Source organism: Macrotis lagotis, chromosome 1 (genome assembly GCF_037893015.1).
Source record: "Macrotis lagotis isolate mMagLag1 chromosome 1, bilby.v1.9.chrom.fasta, whole genome shotgun sequence".
Classification (NCBI taxonomy): domain Eukaryota; kingdom Metazoa; phylum Chordata; class Mammalia; order Peramelemorphia; family Peramelidae; genus Macrotis; species Macrotis lagotis.
In genome coordinates this window covers 161,335,422-161,351,492 of record NC_133658.1, presented here as the reverse complement: position 1 = coordinate 161,351,492, position 16,071 = coordinate 161,335,422, and the positions used below count along the sequence as shown (strand labels likewise).

The 16,071-nt window shown below is 37.2% G+C and overlaps 1 protein-coding gene and 1 pseudogene across 6 annotated transcripts in view; one reads left to right on the top strand and one right to left on the bottom strand.

The window, feature by feature from the left end:
- ABHD12 (abhydrolase domain containing 12, lysophospholipase) overlaps positions 1 to 16,071 on the bottom strand; it is a 143,944-nt gene that overhangs the window by 32,213 nt on the left and 95,660 nt on the right. For all 6 annotated transcript variants that reach the window (XM_074209298.1, XM_074209297.1, XM_074209301.1 and 3 more), the window contains one exon: positions 13,827 to 13,946. In XM_074209298.1, coding sequence (XP_074065399.1) covers positions 13,827 to 13,946 — 120 coding nt within the window. The remainder of the gene's footprint in view (positions 1 to 13,826; positions 13,947 to 16,071) is intronic.
- Positions 8,997 to 10,130, top strand: LOC141504353 (U3 small nucleolar ribonucleoprotein IMP4 pseudogene; annotated as a pseudogene).

Below are 16,071 nucleotides of genomic sequence, written 5' to 3'. Positions count from 1 at the left end.
TCCAGGATTTTGCTAAGAAGATCCCAAATGGGGTCACAAAAAGTTAAACATAAATAAAATGACTGAACAAAAATAATTCCCACTTTACAACATTCTGAGAAGGGGATAGGTAATTTGTCCGGGGTCATACAGCTATTAAGTGTCTGTGGTGGGACTAGAAGCCAGGTGTTTTGGATTTGCTCTATCCACCACACTATATTGCCCTTCTACTGAAGGGACAATAGTTGTCAGGAGAACACTTACTTTGCTTCCTTCAATTCTTTCTAAGTTTTATAGGCTGATTCATGTACACAGGCTGTTTAGTCCATTGACCTTTTAGTTTTGTAATATGTTCTGAAAAGCTGAACCAAGAGGTACTAACTTGGGAAAGAACTTGCTGATCCCAAAACTCTCAAATTTTATTTCATAATGCTTTATCTTTTCTCCCTTCTACCTACATAGAATGTCCTACAAGTCCGTGTATTTTTAAGTTATTAAAGCTATTCAAGTTTAAAACTTGAATATTTGGAACACCTTGTATTTGCCATTCTTTTTTATAACAAGTTTTCCTTCAATAAATCTTTTTTCCCTGTATTTTATTTTTTAATTAAATTTTATTTAATTTTCAGATTCAAATTCTCTCCCTCCCTTCTCCACTGAGGAAACAAGAACCTGTTATAAACAGTCAAACAAAACAAATTCTCAAATTAGTCAGGAAAAATATAGGCATATTTGTTTCAAATTCCAATCTTATTCTTTACCATTATTTAAAGTCTTCTGGAATTGTATTTGGTCACTGTATTGCTCAGTGTTTTCAAGTCTCTTAAAGTTGTTTATAGTTATATAAAGTTTTGTAGTATTGTTGGTAGTTGTGTATAAACTGTTCCGGATCTGTACACTTTACTTTTTATCAGTTCATACAAAGCTTCCCAAATTTCTCTGAATCCCCTCCATTATTTCTTAGAGCATAACAGTATTCTATCACATCTCAATACCACAAATAGTTTAATCATTGATAGTTATCCCTCAGAAACCAATTTTTTGCCACTACAAAAAAAAAGCTGCTTTACATTAGTTCTTTCTGGTTATGATTTTCCTTCTATTTTCCACCCTTGACTCAGTTGAGGTGCCTCCATCAGTAGGACTCACCACTGGTGAAAATGGACAGCAGCTACACTTTAGCTTGGTGGAACAAATATCATTCACTAACATCTCCTCTAAATCTTTCTCCTTTGATCCAAACCACATCCCCATGAACTCTTTCCTCTCATTTAAAGATTGCAACATCTTTCTACCACAATTTCCTTCATGATTCCCAAGTACTTGGAGCTCCAACTAGACTTATTTTCAGTGTTTAAAGGATGATTATTGCTTTTGATATTCTAATATTCCTACAGTTTTCTAAACCTTCTAAGTCTAATACATGACAGGAATAGCTACAACCTATCAACAAGAAGATAAAATATTTACTTGTTCTCCTGAGACAGGAGTCCGTATCACTGAAGAAATCACAGAAATCTCAGAAATCATGAACAACCCATAGATGAGTTAGGAAATTCTTTCTTAACATTATCAAAATTTTGTTTTCTTCCCAACTCTAAGAAAAGGTTTCTGACTCTAAAATGCACTCTTCATACAATAAAAGGACTTATTTACATGAACAATAGGTATAGAATACTTCTGTCCTCATTCATGAATTCCTCTTGCTCCCCTGTTTTCCTTTCCTTTCAAATTCAGTCTCTAGTTGAGAGATTAACACCTTAGTTAAAAGGAGCTATTGCAGGAGATACATAACATCCCAGTCACATACTAACCAGAGTAGCAAAGGAAAGGCTATGAATAACAAACAGAAAAACTGGCCAACACACCCAACAAATACCCCTGCTTTTTGCCTTATAGGTATGTAGAAAGATTAATACTATTTGAATGTGTTGTTAAGTCACCCTGATTATTAGCAACATGTCCAGGTCCAACCACACAGATGAATCTTGCCATGGAAAAGCAAAGGGCAACCAACACTGTTTACAAATAGCAAACACTCCAGTATTTGTATGGTTGACTGAAGAGGAGAGGAGCCAAGCACCCTGTCTGTACATAGCAGAGTCCCTTGTGAAGGAAGGGACCTTATATGACCTGATGCAGAATGAAGTAAGCAAAAACAGAGCAATCAATATTAAAAAATGAAGAAGTAAATAAGCAGGACCAGGAGAAGAATTTATGCAATGAACAACACTGCAATTGAAAGATGTAAGAACAATGATGCAAGCAATGATGGTTCATGATTCCCAAGGTCTGATTAGGGTACATGCTTTGTATATTAAGTGAAGATAGAATAAAAATGATGTGATGATTTTAGGGTATAGAACAAGACACATTTTCCTATAAACAGAAATTGAGAATTGTTTTTGTTTAACTATGAATATTTATTCAAAAAATTTTGTTTTTATTTTTCAGTGGGCCTGGGGCAGTGAGAAAATGGATTTCTATTCATTTTTTTAATTGAGGTAGTGTGCTACAGAGTAGTTTCAGAGAAGGTAACTATATTATTAGTTTTACTTAACTATTTTACTTTGTTACAAGGAACCTCTCAGGAAGTAGAAGTGATCGTAAAAGTTTGCAGCGTAAAAGCAAAATATATCAATTACAACTTTTTAAAAAAAAAATCAGCCTCCCCTCTTCCTCAGCTCCCACTATTCTGCGTTTTGTATTCTCTTCCTCAACATCACCAGGTGGCAAAACAGCTGGAGTAGTGAATAGGAATCAGGAAGACAAGTTTAAATCCAGCCTCAGACACTTAATATTTGTGTGACCCTAGGCAAGTATATTCATATCTTCTCTCCTTAACCTTAAGTTTTCTTATTTATAAAATAAAGATAAGAGCACCTACCTCCAAGGGCCTTCATAGAATAAAATGAGATAATATATGTAATGTAATACATAAACCATAAAATGATATATAAATGCTAGTTATTATTATTTCATCACTTCAGCCAGGAAATTAGGAATACTACTATACCCCCCACCCACCCAACTTCATGCTTGGTCTCTAGGGTTGCTTGAATCTCCCTGTCTTGGTCCAAGTTTGGGCAAACTTACAATTCACTTCGTTTAGCTCATACAAGGATAGAATTTTTTTCAAAAAAGGGAAATTTCCTAGGAAATCAAGGGAAAAACCAAAAGAATCACCAAAAGAAAAGTAAAGAACATTGATTATCAATGACTCTAGAAGACTATGAAGAATGTTTCTCATCTCTTTTTAGAGGTGGTAGAATACAGGCATAACATAAGGCAGATTTGGGCAGATATAGCTAATGTATTGATTTGTCTTACTTGGGAATAATTGTCACTTCCCCTCTTTTGGTTTAAGTGCATAAAGAGTACATGAGTCTAAGGCAGCTAAGTGTCACAGTAGATAGAACTCTAGACTTAGAATCAGGAGACTTGTCTTCATGAATCCAAACCTGATCTCAATGACACCAGCTGAATGATTCTGGCTAAGTCACTTCACCCTGTTTGGCTCAGATTCCTCATCAGTAAGATGAACTGGAGAAGGACATGGCTAATCACTTCAGCATCTTAAAAGTTGGACATGACTGAAAAGCAACTGAACAACAAGTCTTGGAAGAGGCCATCTGTCAAGGTCCCTTCCAGTTCTAGATCTAAGATCAAAGACCAATACTTGTCAATAACAATTCAGTGAGATAAAGTAGTCATTGCAAGTATTATTATCTCTCTTTTTTTCAATCCCTTAAATCAATAAACTCCAGTTATTCTCTGTCACCTCCAGAAGCAAATATAATTATGTTGCTTGGTATTCAAAGCTGTTCTAGGGCTAGTTTTCTTAAACTCCACTTTCCCCAAACATGTCACTGCTGTGGACCATAAACAAGCTTCTCCATTTTCCTGACTCTAAGCATTTTCTCTGACAATCTCATACCTAGAATTGTCTCTTTGACTCCTGACTTCACTAATTCCAATTAAAATTTCATCTTCTACAGAAAACCTTTCCCAACAATTCTTAATTCGTGTAACTTCCCTCTTACAATTATTTCCTATTTATTCTGTCTACAGATCATTCCATACATTTTCATTTGCTAGTTGCCTCCCCCATTAGATTGTTAGCTCCTTGATATTACGTTTTTCTTTTGCTTCTTTTTATATCCTCAGGATTTAGCACAGTGTGTGGTATAGAGTAGGTACATAATAAATGTTTACTGAATGTTTCAGTTTTACAAAGGGAGAAATCAATTCAGAGGTTTATAGATCACAGGATTGAAAGCTAGAAGAAATCATTTAGTCCAACTTCACTTCAGAGATGATGAAACTGAAGTTCAGAAAAGCTACATAACACAGAAATTAAGACAGGAAGAGACCCGAGGAATTATTTATTAATGAGGAAACATAGGTCCATGATACTAAAATGATTTGTCCTACATAATAAGTAGCAGAATTGAGATTTGAACCTAGGTCTCTTGCTCAACTCTAAATCCAGGATATTAGCAGATCACAGGCATTTCACATTAAGAGAACTCCAGCTGTCAGAGACTAGTTAAAAAATTACATACATTTAACTGCCTGAGCAATCAACCCTCTGCTATTTTCAATGCTTGTTCCAAGTCAGCCTCTGGTTCCTTTTTCACAAGGAGCCATTCTGGTCTCTTTGGTAGGCACACTATCATTCCTGTCTTCATTCTATCCTATTTTTTATCAGCTTGCAGGGGATGGTCATGTCTTCCAGGTTTTGTTGGGCCTCTCACTGAGCTTTTCTAAGGGATACTCTTTGCTCTCTCAGTTCATTTTCTAACAGAGATGAGTCCAAGGAAAAGTAATGTGTCTTTTCTGTCTCAAATGACCTAATTCTGTCTGTGTCCCTAGGTTCTCTTTGTAATTTCATTCAAGTGCTCCTATGAGGGAAATGATTCCAATCATTCTCTCCATACAATCTAACAAGACAAAAACTAAGCCTTACTTAAGGAATAAAAGAATTTCCACTAGGGTAGAGGGTTGGTTAGTATGTTTTACATGATTGAATGGAAATTCAAGACCAATTTAGCCAAAGAAGGAAGGGCAGTAATGCTCATTATACAATGAGATACCATAGGATAAAAAGAATAAAACAGGATAGCCATCAACCAAATATTTACTCTCAATTTCAGAGAAGCCTCTAGCAGGAATAGAAATTATGCTATTGGTTCAAGGTAAAAGACAATAACAAGAAAGTTAGATTCCTGAAGAGGAAAATAACATTAAACTTGCAAACTTATAATTAATATAGAAATGATTCTTTAGGGGATGACTAGGTTGCACAGTGGATAGAGCAACAGCCCTGGAGTCAAGAGTACCTGAGTTCAAATGTGGCCTCAGATACTTAATAATTACCTAGCTATGTGGTCTTGGGAAAGCCATTTAAGCCCATCTTTCCATCCATCTATCTATCTATCTATCCACCCACTCATTCACTCACCTTTTCAAACATCCATCTATTTACCTGTCCATTGTCTACTCTGTTATCCACATATTCATCCATCCATCCACTCACTCACTTTTCCATCTATCCACCCACATTTCTGTCCATTATCTGCTTACCCATCCACATATCCACTCATCAGTAAGATGAACTGGAGAAGGATATGGCAAATCACTTCAGCATCTTAAAAGTTGGACATGACTGAAAAGCAACTGAACAACAAGTCACTTATGCCCATCTATCCATCCATCCATCTAGCTAGCTATCCACCCACCCACTCACTCAATCACCTTTTCAAACATTCATCTATCTACCTGTCCATTGTCTACTCTACTATCCACATATTCATTGATCCATCTATTCGCCTGCCCACCCATTGTCTGACTTTAAATCCCACCAACAAGGATTAGTGTTTATAAAGGTTTTAAAGAATTAAAGAAGGGGAGGCTAGGTGGCACAATGGATAGAGCACCAGCCCTGGAGTCAGGAGTACCTGAATTCAAATCCGAACTCAGACACTTAATAATTACCTAGCTGTGTGGCCTTGGGCAAGCCACTTAACCCCATTTGCCTTGCAAAATCCTTAAAAAAAAAGGAATTAAAGAAGATATTCCATGAAACTGAAATTTTTTTTTTTGGGGGGGGGAGTACCATTCCTGGTACTCTCTCTGAAGGATGCTAAACTAATGGAGTGTGTCCACTGCTCACTCTCCCAAGGCCACATAGCTAGGTAATTATTAAGTGTCTGAGGCTGGATTTGAACTCAGGTACTCCTGACTCTAGGGCTGGTGCTCTATCTACTGTGCCACCTAGCTGCCCCTAAAAAATCTGATTCTTTAAAAAAAAGATTACTAGAACAAAATTTCACTTAAAGATTTATCAGAGGATCTTTTAAAGAGAAAAGTATATCAAAAAAGAAAAAATATATATATATATGTTTTAAGCAACTACTGTTTGTCAGATTCTGTGCTAAGGACTGGTAACAAAAAGCAGCAAAAGGAATTCACAATCTAATGGGGAGACAGTAAGATATATATTATTATAATATATTATATATATAAAATATATAACACACACACACACATATATATATATCCATACACAACATATACACACATAGTTTTTTGCTGCAAACAATCAACAAAGAGAAGGCACACTAGAATTGAGCGGATCTAGTGAGGATACTGCTAATTATATTTAATTTTTCAAAAACACATAAAACCAGTACAAATGTTTGTAACATTCAATGTTAGGGCATGTTATAATGAGGGTACTAAAAATGAAAGTCGAAGTTGGGATTTAAAATCATCCATTTTCCTTCCAATGAAACAATATCTTCATTTTGGAGGCAGCATATTATAGTGTAAAGCTTGCAGGATAGCAGGTAGACTACTTCAGACACTTATTAGCTGTTTGATCTTGAATAAGTCAAAGGCATTTAACCTCTTTGAGACTCAGTTTCCTCAGATACAAAAACTACCTATCTTAAAAAGGTTGCTGAGAGGATCAAATGTACATTAAGCATTTTGTAAACCTTAAAGTGCTATTAAAAAAACCCAAACATTATTATTTTGTACAGTGACTTCTTTTTCTATAAAAGTCCAATAAGAGTTGGAATTATGCACTTACCTAGTGATCTATAGGATATAATCTATAGAATCATAGATTTAGATATGAAAGGAACCTGTAGAGGCCAGCCATCAAGCCAAACACTTCATTTAACAGATGAAGAATCTGAGAGAAAGAAAAGTTTAGTGACTTGTCCAAACATGAGTCAAACTTGAACAAGTGACAATTTATCTGGGTGCCAATTTCTTCATCCATTAAAGTAGGGTTGATAATACTGATCCGACCTTAATTTGCTGTAATGAGGATCAAATATAGGAGGTTATTTATTTTTTTTTTAGCTAATAACTTGCCTAAGGATCAAACAGCTAGTAAGGATCTGAGAGCACATTTGAACTCAGGTCTTCCAGATTTCATCACCTAGATGCTGGAGGCTTAAATGTCAAGAAGAACTGAATTCAAATATGATCTCAGACACTTACTATGTACTGTTCATATGTACTGACTTCCCTGACTTTTTTTTAAGTCTCAACAAAAATTCCATCTTTTATAGAAAACGTATCTCAACCCCTCTATCTACAAGGTGACCCTAACCTCTAGCTTCTATAAAATGGGCATAATAATAGCCAACTACTTTTGTTGTGATATTGTTTGGATGATGTTTGTAAATCTCTTTCTCAAAGTCTAAACAAACATTCTAATTATTATTGTTGTTTATAACATGTGAAAGTATTTTGTAAATGCTAAAGCACAGTAAGGAGATGTCTTTTATCTCTGAGCACCTACTCTATGCAGTGAAAAACATATGTTCCCTTCCCACAGAATAACTAGGGGTGCAGCTGTGCCACATAAAGTTTAACCAAGTTTTTACTGAATTTTTGACTGTGTGTTATAGGGTACTTTAGCAGACCCAATAGGGAGACAAAATATCAAGCAGGGTTCTCTGCCATCAAAGAATATTTAATAATCTGGTTGTTGAAATAATGGGACAGAGGGGAAAATTTAAACAATGCAAGATTGTATAATAACAATTCATTCAAGACAACACAAGAAGAGATGTCCTGAAGCAGAACATAATAGAAAAAGTGTGGTAGGGTTTGAACCTGGTTTTGAAGAAAGTGAGAGTCAAGAATTGCATGTGCCCAAGAATAAACATGGGGAAGCAATAGCCCCTTTGAGAAATGATCATTAAGGATAGGTAGAGGTTTTGTGTAGAAAAACACAGGATCATAAGGTGGGAAGGTAAGCAGAGGCTAATTCCAGAAAGTTTCCAATGCCAGGTAAAAGAGTATGAACTTGCGGCAGCTAGGTGGTGCAGTGGATAAAGCACCGGCCCTGGAGTCAGGAGTAGCTGAGTTCAAATCCGGTCTCACGACACTTAATTACCTAGCTGTGTGGCATTGGGCAAGCCACTTAACCCCATTTGCCTTGCAAAAAAAGTATGAACTTTGTCCTATGAGTAAAGGGAACCACTGAAGAATTTTGAGCAGTAGTTCCTGAGATCAAAGTATGGTTTAGAAGATTAGTTTTATGACTAATGTGGTGATTTGTTTAACTTAATTATACTTCTTGGAGATAAAGATAGGATCCAGGGAGGGGAAAAAAAAGGGTATCAATAAACATATTTTTTAAAAAAAAATGGCACCATATAAGACAAAAAGCAAGCATTATGAGAAGGCAGCTTGAAAGAAAAAAAATCTCTCTTGTTTGCTTTATAAAAGGGGAATGGGAAGAATAATTAAACCAAGATCAAAACTAGATAATGGAGAATAATATGGTACGTACCATTCAAAGAAATATGATAGGAGGTAAAGCTAAAACTGAGAAGGGAGAAGATATTGAGTTTGATTTTAGACACATTGAATCTTCTCTGACTGGAGGATTGGAGGGAAGAGTTATAAACTCTTCTTAAAAGCTTCCTTTAGGGGACTGGGTTTCTGTCGCCATGAGGCGCATGGGAGAATCCGAAGTGCTCGCTGCAGACATGCTTAGATGGGAGGTCCGCCTGCACCGGGAGTATTTGTACCTCAAGGCCCAGAAACAGAAGCAGCATCTTCTGGAGGAGAAGAAACTGAGACTCAAAAGAGCTCTCGATGAGAATCAGCCAATCCCCACTGAGCTTCGAAGGGAAGCCCTGAGTCTCCAACGGGCTTTGGAGTTTGATGATGCTGGAGGTGAAGGTTGTCTCCAGTCACCAAGATGACAAATACCGATGGGCAGGTGTAGAAGACCCCAGAATCATGATCACGACATCTCGAGATCCCAGCTCTCGGCTCAAGATGTTTGCCAAGGAGCTGAAGCTGGTATTCCCTGGTGCTCAGAAAATGAACAGAGGTCGACACGAAATGGGTACTCTCATCTGTGCTTGTAAAGCCAACGAGGTCACAGATCTACTGCTGGTCCATGAGCACCAAGGGACCCCAGTTGGCCTCATTGTGAGCCACTTGCCCTTTGGGCCTACTGCATATTTCACACTGTGTAATGTGGTGATGTGACATGATGTCCCTGACCTTGGCACTGCCTCAGAGGCCCTACCCCATCTTATCTTCCATGGGTTTTCTTCTCACCTTGGACAACGTGTCTCAAATATCCTCCGACACCTCTTCCCCATACCCAAGGATGACAGCCACCGTGTCATTACTTTTGCCAACAAGGATGACTACATTTCTTTTCGGCATCACGTGTACCGGAAACCAGGTCATAACACAATGGATCTGACAGAAGTGGGGCCAAGATTTGAGATGAAATTGTACATGATCCGCCTGGGCACTCTGGAGCACGAAGCCACAGCAGATGTGGAGTGGCGTTGGCACCCATATACCCACACAGCCCGAAAGAGGACCTTCCTCAGTGTCTAGTAGGCCCCCAGGGAATGATTGACAAAGCACTGGCCCATGGAGCAAAACAAGACCTGAGGAAACTAGCCTTGCCTGGGAAGAAATTTACTGTTATTCCTCTGTCATTAAAATGCTCCCATCTCCTGTAAGAAAAAAAAAGCTTCCTTTATAGAGGGCTCAAACTCAGAACCTTTTCAGGTAACTCTCCATTTTCTACCAGCAGTTCTACTTGGTCCTCCTATCCCTTTTCAGCTTTTGTTGGGAGAGAGGAATTGTCTTCCCCTATTAGACTGGAAATCCTTGAGGGCAGGAACTCTCTTTTTCTTATTTGTAACCACCAGAAGGTAGCACAACATCTGGCACATAGAAGGTATTTAATAGTTTCTCTTAATAGGCAGCTGAAAATGTGGATCTAGATACAGATATGGGAGTCATTTAAAAATAAAGAACAGGAGCAGCTAGGTGATGCAGCAGATAGAGAACCAAACCTGAAGTTAGGATGACCAGAGTTCAAATCTAGCCTCATAAACTAAAAATCTGAGTGATCCTATTGCATCCCCCACAAAATAAATAAATAATAAAGGTGTTTAGTATATCCCTGGAAATACATCTGATTACTAAAGAAGATGAATAAATTAAGGAATGAGAAAAGATCTCTAGATTTACAGTGATTAAGACACCTGTGACTTTCAATAAAAGAGTTTCAATACAATGGAGCAGTAGAAGCTGGGTTACCAAGGAAGGGGTAGTAAGGAAATATGGAAGTATACAATTGTATGAGAAATTTGATTGTAAAAAGAATGAAACAGACTGGCATGTAAAACAGTTGTGAGAGACCATTTAAGATAATGGAGAGCCATATATATCTATAGATAGAAGGGAAAGGAACTAGATGGAAATCACAATGTGAAATAGGAAAAAATATTAAAACCATTATCTTATCTATATAAACCTAAGAATCATTTTCTCTCAGGTTTGAAGCAATCTCTTTTACTATGCAATTATCAACATGATTTATTCTGTTTTATATACATATATATATATATATATGTATCAATAAACACTTTTTTTAAAATATAGCACCATGTAAGACAATAACCCAGCATTATGAGAAGGTAGCTTGAAAGAAAAAAAAATCTTTCTTGTTTGGTTTATAAAAGGGAAATGGGGAGAAGAGTAATTAAAACAAGATCAGAGCTTACATAATGAGGGGTGGCTAGGTGGCACAGTGAATAAAGCACCGGCCCTGGAGTCAGGAGTACCTGGGTTCAAATCTGGTCTCAGACACTTAATAATTACCTAGCTGTGTGGCCTTGGGCAAGCCACTTAACCCCACTGCCTTGCAAAAAAAAAAACTTAAGATAATGGAGAAAAATATGGTAACATTCAAAGAAATATGATAGGAGGTACATATATATATATATATATATACATATATATATATATATATATATATATATATATAGATCTAATTATGTCCATGTTGTCTTCCCTATCAGAAAGAATTCAAGAAATTTGCGGGAAAAGACTACTTTTTGCTTTTTCTTTGTATTCTCAGTGGTTAGCTGAGTTCCTGTCTCATAGAAAGGGTTTAAAAAATACATGCTGATTGCCTGTAAAACTGAAGTTTGTTTGTAGCGAACTGAGAATCTCTTTGAATACAGAGAAAGAAGAGGTAGCAAAAACTATTTTTAACTATGTATTCCTTCAAAAAGAGGAAGAGCAGCCCATTGCCCTTGTCCTTCCCAAAGAAGAAAGCAAACTGGGAAAATGCATCCATGATTCAGGAAGGCAGCATTGGATTTTCTTGGCTTAAAACCCTGTTCCCATGTGTCACAAGGTTTGCATGTTTTCTATGGTTCTTTCTGAAATGCCAAATTCTATAGGCGTCCAACGATAAGACACCTACTCTGCCCCACTTCCCTCCTACAGAAAAGCCCTTACAATTGTTCTTTGATACTTTTTTTCCCTAACAGTCTCCCTCCCCCAGCCTTCAATCCCCATGCATAATGGGCTTCATATTGTGCAACACCAAACATAGTGTTCTCAAGTGCCAGAGTCATTTATAACTATCATTTCCTTGCTTGTTCTATAATTTGTTTCTTGTGAAAAACCTGACCTACAGTAGCGGTGCTGAAGTTAATCCAGATTATATTTAAAGTTAATCATACATTCATACCATTATATAAAACAAGACTATTTAAAAAATTAAAAAACATAGAATTATAAGAATTCCATTTCACTTTGTTTAAAGAAACAAAGCTAAATCTCCAGGAGTTCCAGATCAAATCACCATGGATTTTTGAATGGGAAAAGACCTGAGAAGTCATTTGGTTCATTCCCTTTATTTTCAGATGAGGAACTGAAGCCCAGGGGAGAAAAGTCACTTTCCCCAGGGTCATATCAGAGGTAGCATTAGAATACAAACGTACATCTACTGATTCCAAATCTTGAATCCTTTGCATTTAAACATTTCCAGGGCTGTTATGAGGATTAAATGAGATAAAGATTCATTAAGCACTCAGCACACAAGACTTGGTATAGTAGGCTCTTAATAAACACTCTGTACCTCTCCTCTTCCTTTCCACTCACTACATTACACCACTTCCCTTAAGAGTATGCACATGATGCATACCCTTTGATCCAGCAATACCACTACTGGGTCTGTACCCTGAAGAGATGATGATAAAGGGTAAAAACATCACTTGTACAAATATTCATAGCAACCCTGGTTGTGGTGGTAAAGGACTGGAAATCAGGTAAATGTCCTTCATTTGGGAAATGGCTTAGCAAACTGTGGTATATATATGTCATGGAACACTGTTGTTCTATTAGAAACCAGGAGGGATAGGAATTCAGGGAAGCCTGGAGGGATTTGTATGAACTGATGCTGAGAGAGATGAGCAGAATTAGAAAAACATTGTACACCCCAAAAGCACCATGGGGGTGATGATCAACCTTGATGGATATGCTTCATTTCATCAGTGTAAAAATCAGGGACAATTTTGGGCTGTCTGCAATGGAGAATACCATCTGTATCCAGATAAAGAACCGTGGAGTTCGAACAGAGTTCAAGGACTATTCCCTTTAATTTAGGAAAAAAACTGGTATCTTATTGTCTGATCTTGTTATCTCTTATACTTTATGTTTCTTCCTTAAGGATATGATTTCTCTCTCATCACACTCAATTTGGATCAATGTACAGCATGGAAAGAAACAATGTAGAGACAAATTGTTTTCTGTGGGGAGTGGGGGGAGGGAAGCAAGATTGGGGGAAAAATTGTAAACTCAAAATAAAATCTTAAAGAATATGCACAGGGGTGGCTAGGTGGTATAGTGGATAAAGCACCGGCCTTGGAGTCAGGAGTACCTGGGTTCAAATCCGGTCTCAGACACTTAATAATTACCTAGCTGTGTGGCCTTGGGCAAGCCACTTAACCCCATTTGCCTTGCCAAAAACCTAAAAAAAAAAAAAAAATATGCACATGAAAATAAGCATTCAAAGCCAATTTGGGTATTCCAATTCTAATTAATATTCAATATGCACTTTTAATATTGGTCACATACATTTTAATTGCTCATCTTCTAGCCAAATACAACAACCTGAGAGGACAATAAATACTTCTTTCATAATTCCTCAAGCTCAGTTTTTTCCTTCAGTGTTTTATTTCTCTGCCTTTGCATTTTTCTTCCATTTCCCTTGCCAGTCACCTCTTCAGTACTGAACTGAAGTACAAAACTATTTCAGGTGTTTTTTTTTTAATTACAGGTCATGCTTTTCATCATCTTTCATACTTCACTGGTTTCATTTTCCTGAAACTTCTATGGAGATGGATTTAATTCTCTCCCCCTTTTAAATAGTAAGTCTGAGAACAAAAGTAATTCACTGTAACCAACGATCATCACATCAATTTAAGTCATGAACCAAAACAGAGGTGTAAATGATGCCTATTTATAACTGATTCATTTTATCTTACCTAGTGCCTGCATTTCCATGTAAATAAAGAATGATAGGATGGTTAGAAGCCAAGGTATCCTCATACCACACTTGTTCCTTTCCTTGAGCATTCTTCCATAAGACCGCAGGGACTGTGTGCCTGAAAATATAACCAGAGACAATAAACAATGATTACATACCTCTTTTTCCCCTTTAAAATTTTTACTTCATTTGGTTTTACAGAATTAATTCAAAGTTCAAATGCCAGAGGACACAGATTTAAGTCTGTGATAGGGAGGTGATACCATGACATGCATATAAATTGGATTTATGTGGGGGTGGGAGCATGCTAAGTCACCACCCTCACTTTCTTCTCCTGAATCATTTAGGCCTAGTGGCCAGATATGAATAAGAATAACTGGAGATTGATGGCCCTGGTTGAGAGGCAGACTTAAGTGACTTGCCCAAAAACTAGTAAACACAACTATGCAAAAATTTGGATTAGCTAGGGAAAGGTCAATCTGAATTAGTAGGAAAAGATCCTCTAACTCTAAAATCTAGGTATTCCCTTCCTTTCTTCCTTAACACCTGATTTATGAACATTCTGAATATAGGAATGACTGGTCTGTGTCATAGGAGAATAGTGGCAAGTGTCTGCCAATCTACTAAGCTCCTTGCTTGTTGAGAATCATAAAGAAAATATTGTCATGACCTGGGGTGTCATGGTCTTTTTTAAAAACTTAAATATTATTTTTTAAAAAGGGGGCAGCTAGGTGGCACAGTGGATAGAGTACCAGCCCTGGAGTCAGGAGCACTTGAGTTCAAATCAGACCTCAGACACTAATTTCCTAGCTGTGTGACCTTGGGCAAGTCACTTAACCCAATTGTCTTGCAAAAACTAACGGAAAAAAAACACACCACTATTTTTCTTTTCCTTTTTCAATCTTAGTCTCTATAGTGTGCCCAAGCTAGAGGATTACATCCACTAAAGGAAGCTCTGACATCTCCATTTCTATGTGGACAAGGTTGTACTTCCTTCAGCAGCCTGGTGAACCCTCTCTCCTCAGGGATCACTAGACTGTAGCTAGGGTTAATATAGCCAGTCAACCACTTTAGCTCTCTGTAGTTCAAAACCCCAAACTCAATCAATTCACCAATCTTATTCTGTTGGGTAGCAGAGATAACCAGTATATGCCACTATGTCTCCCACCTCTAATAACTAAAGCAATGGAGCAAAATTAATCCCCATGACTATCATGTACAGCATATGTTACACTTCAAATCACTTCATCTTTCTACAAAAGATAAACATTTTTTCTTATCTGCTCTTCTTGTCCAAGGTGGGCCAACACAATCTAAATTTAGTTCTCTTTTTTAGGCGGAATTTCTATTGTTTACATCATTGTAGTTGTGCATATTATTCTCTTGATTATTTACTTCATATTGAATCAATTCATAAAAGTCCTCCTCCACCTCTTTGAATTCTACATAATGATTGTTTCTTGAGGCACAGAAGTTTTCACTACATTCTTCCAGTCCCTCAGGTTCTTTCAATCTAGTTGGCTAACCTCACTATCTCTCACCTCCCATATGTAATCTCTTGTCAAGGCCTGCTGATTTAACATTTGTACCACTTTTTGAATATGCTTCCCTTCTCACCTCCCCTATTACCACCATCCATGTGCAGGCCTTCATCAACTCATGCTTGGACTACCACAACACTCTTTTGATGGATTTTCCTACCTCAAATTTCTTCTCACCCCAATTCATTCTCCATTAAGCTGCCAAGGTGATTTTTCGAAAGTGCAGGTTCAACTATGCTATCGCCTTAGTCAATGAAATCAACTAGCTCCCTATTATTTCCAAAATCAAATACAAAATCCTCTTTTAATTAATTCCTATTTATCCCCTACAGAGCTGCGTGTACAGAGCTGTTTGTTTGTTGTCTCCACTATTAGATTGTGAGCTCCTGGAAGACAAAGACTGTCTTTTGCCTCCTTTTTATATTTCTAGTGCTAAGAAGAATGGTTGGCACTTAGAACTCCACTGCATTCCACTAGAAACTTCCTTCTAAGCTAATGTCAAATTATTCTTTGAGATCTGGTTATTTGAATAATTAGAAATTCACTTAGGTTTAATATGTACTCATATCTCCTGGGGCAGCTAGATGGCTCAGTGGATAGAGTATTGGCCCTGGAGTCAGGAAGACTGAATTCAAATTTGGCCTCAGAAACTTACTAGCTATGTTGCTCTGGGAAAGTCATTTAATCTGTGTTGGCCTTAAT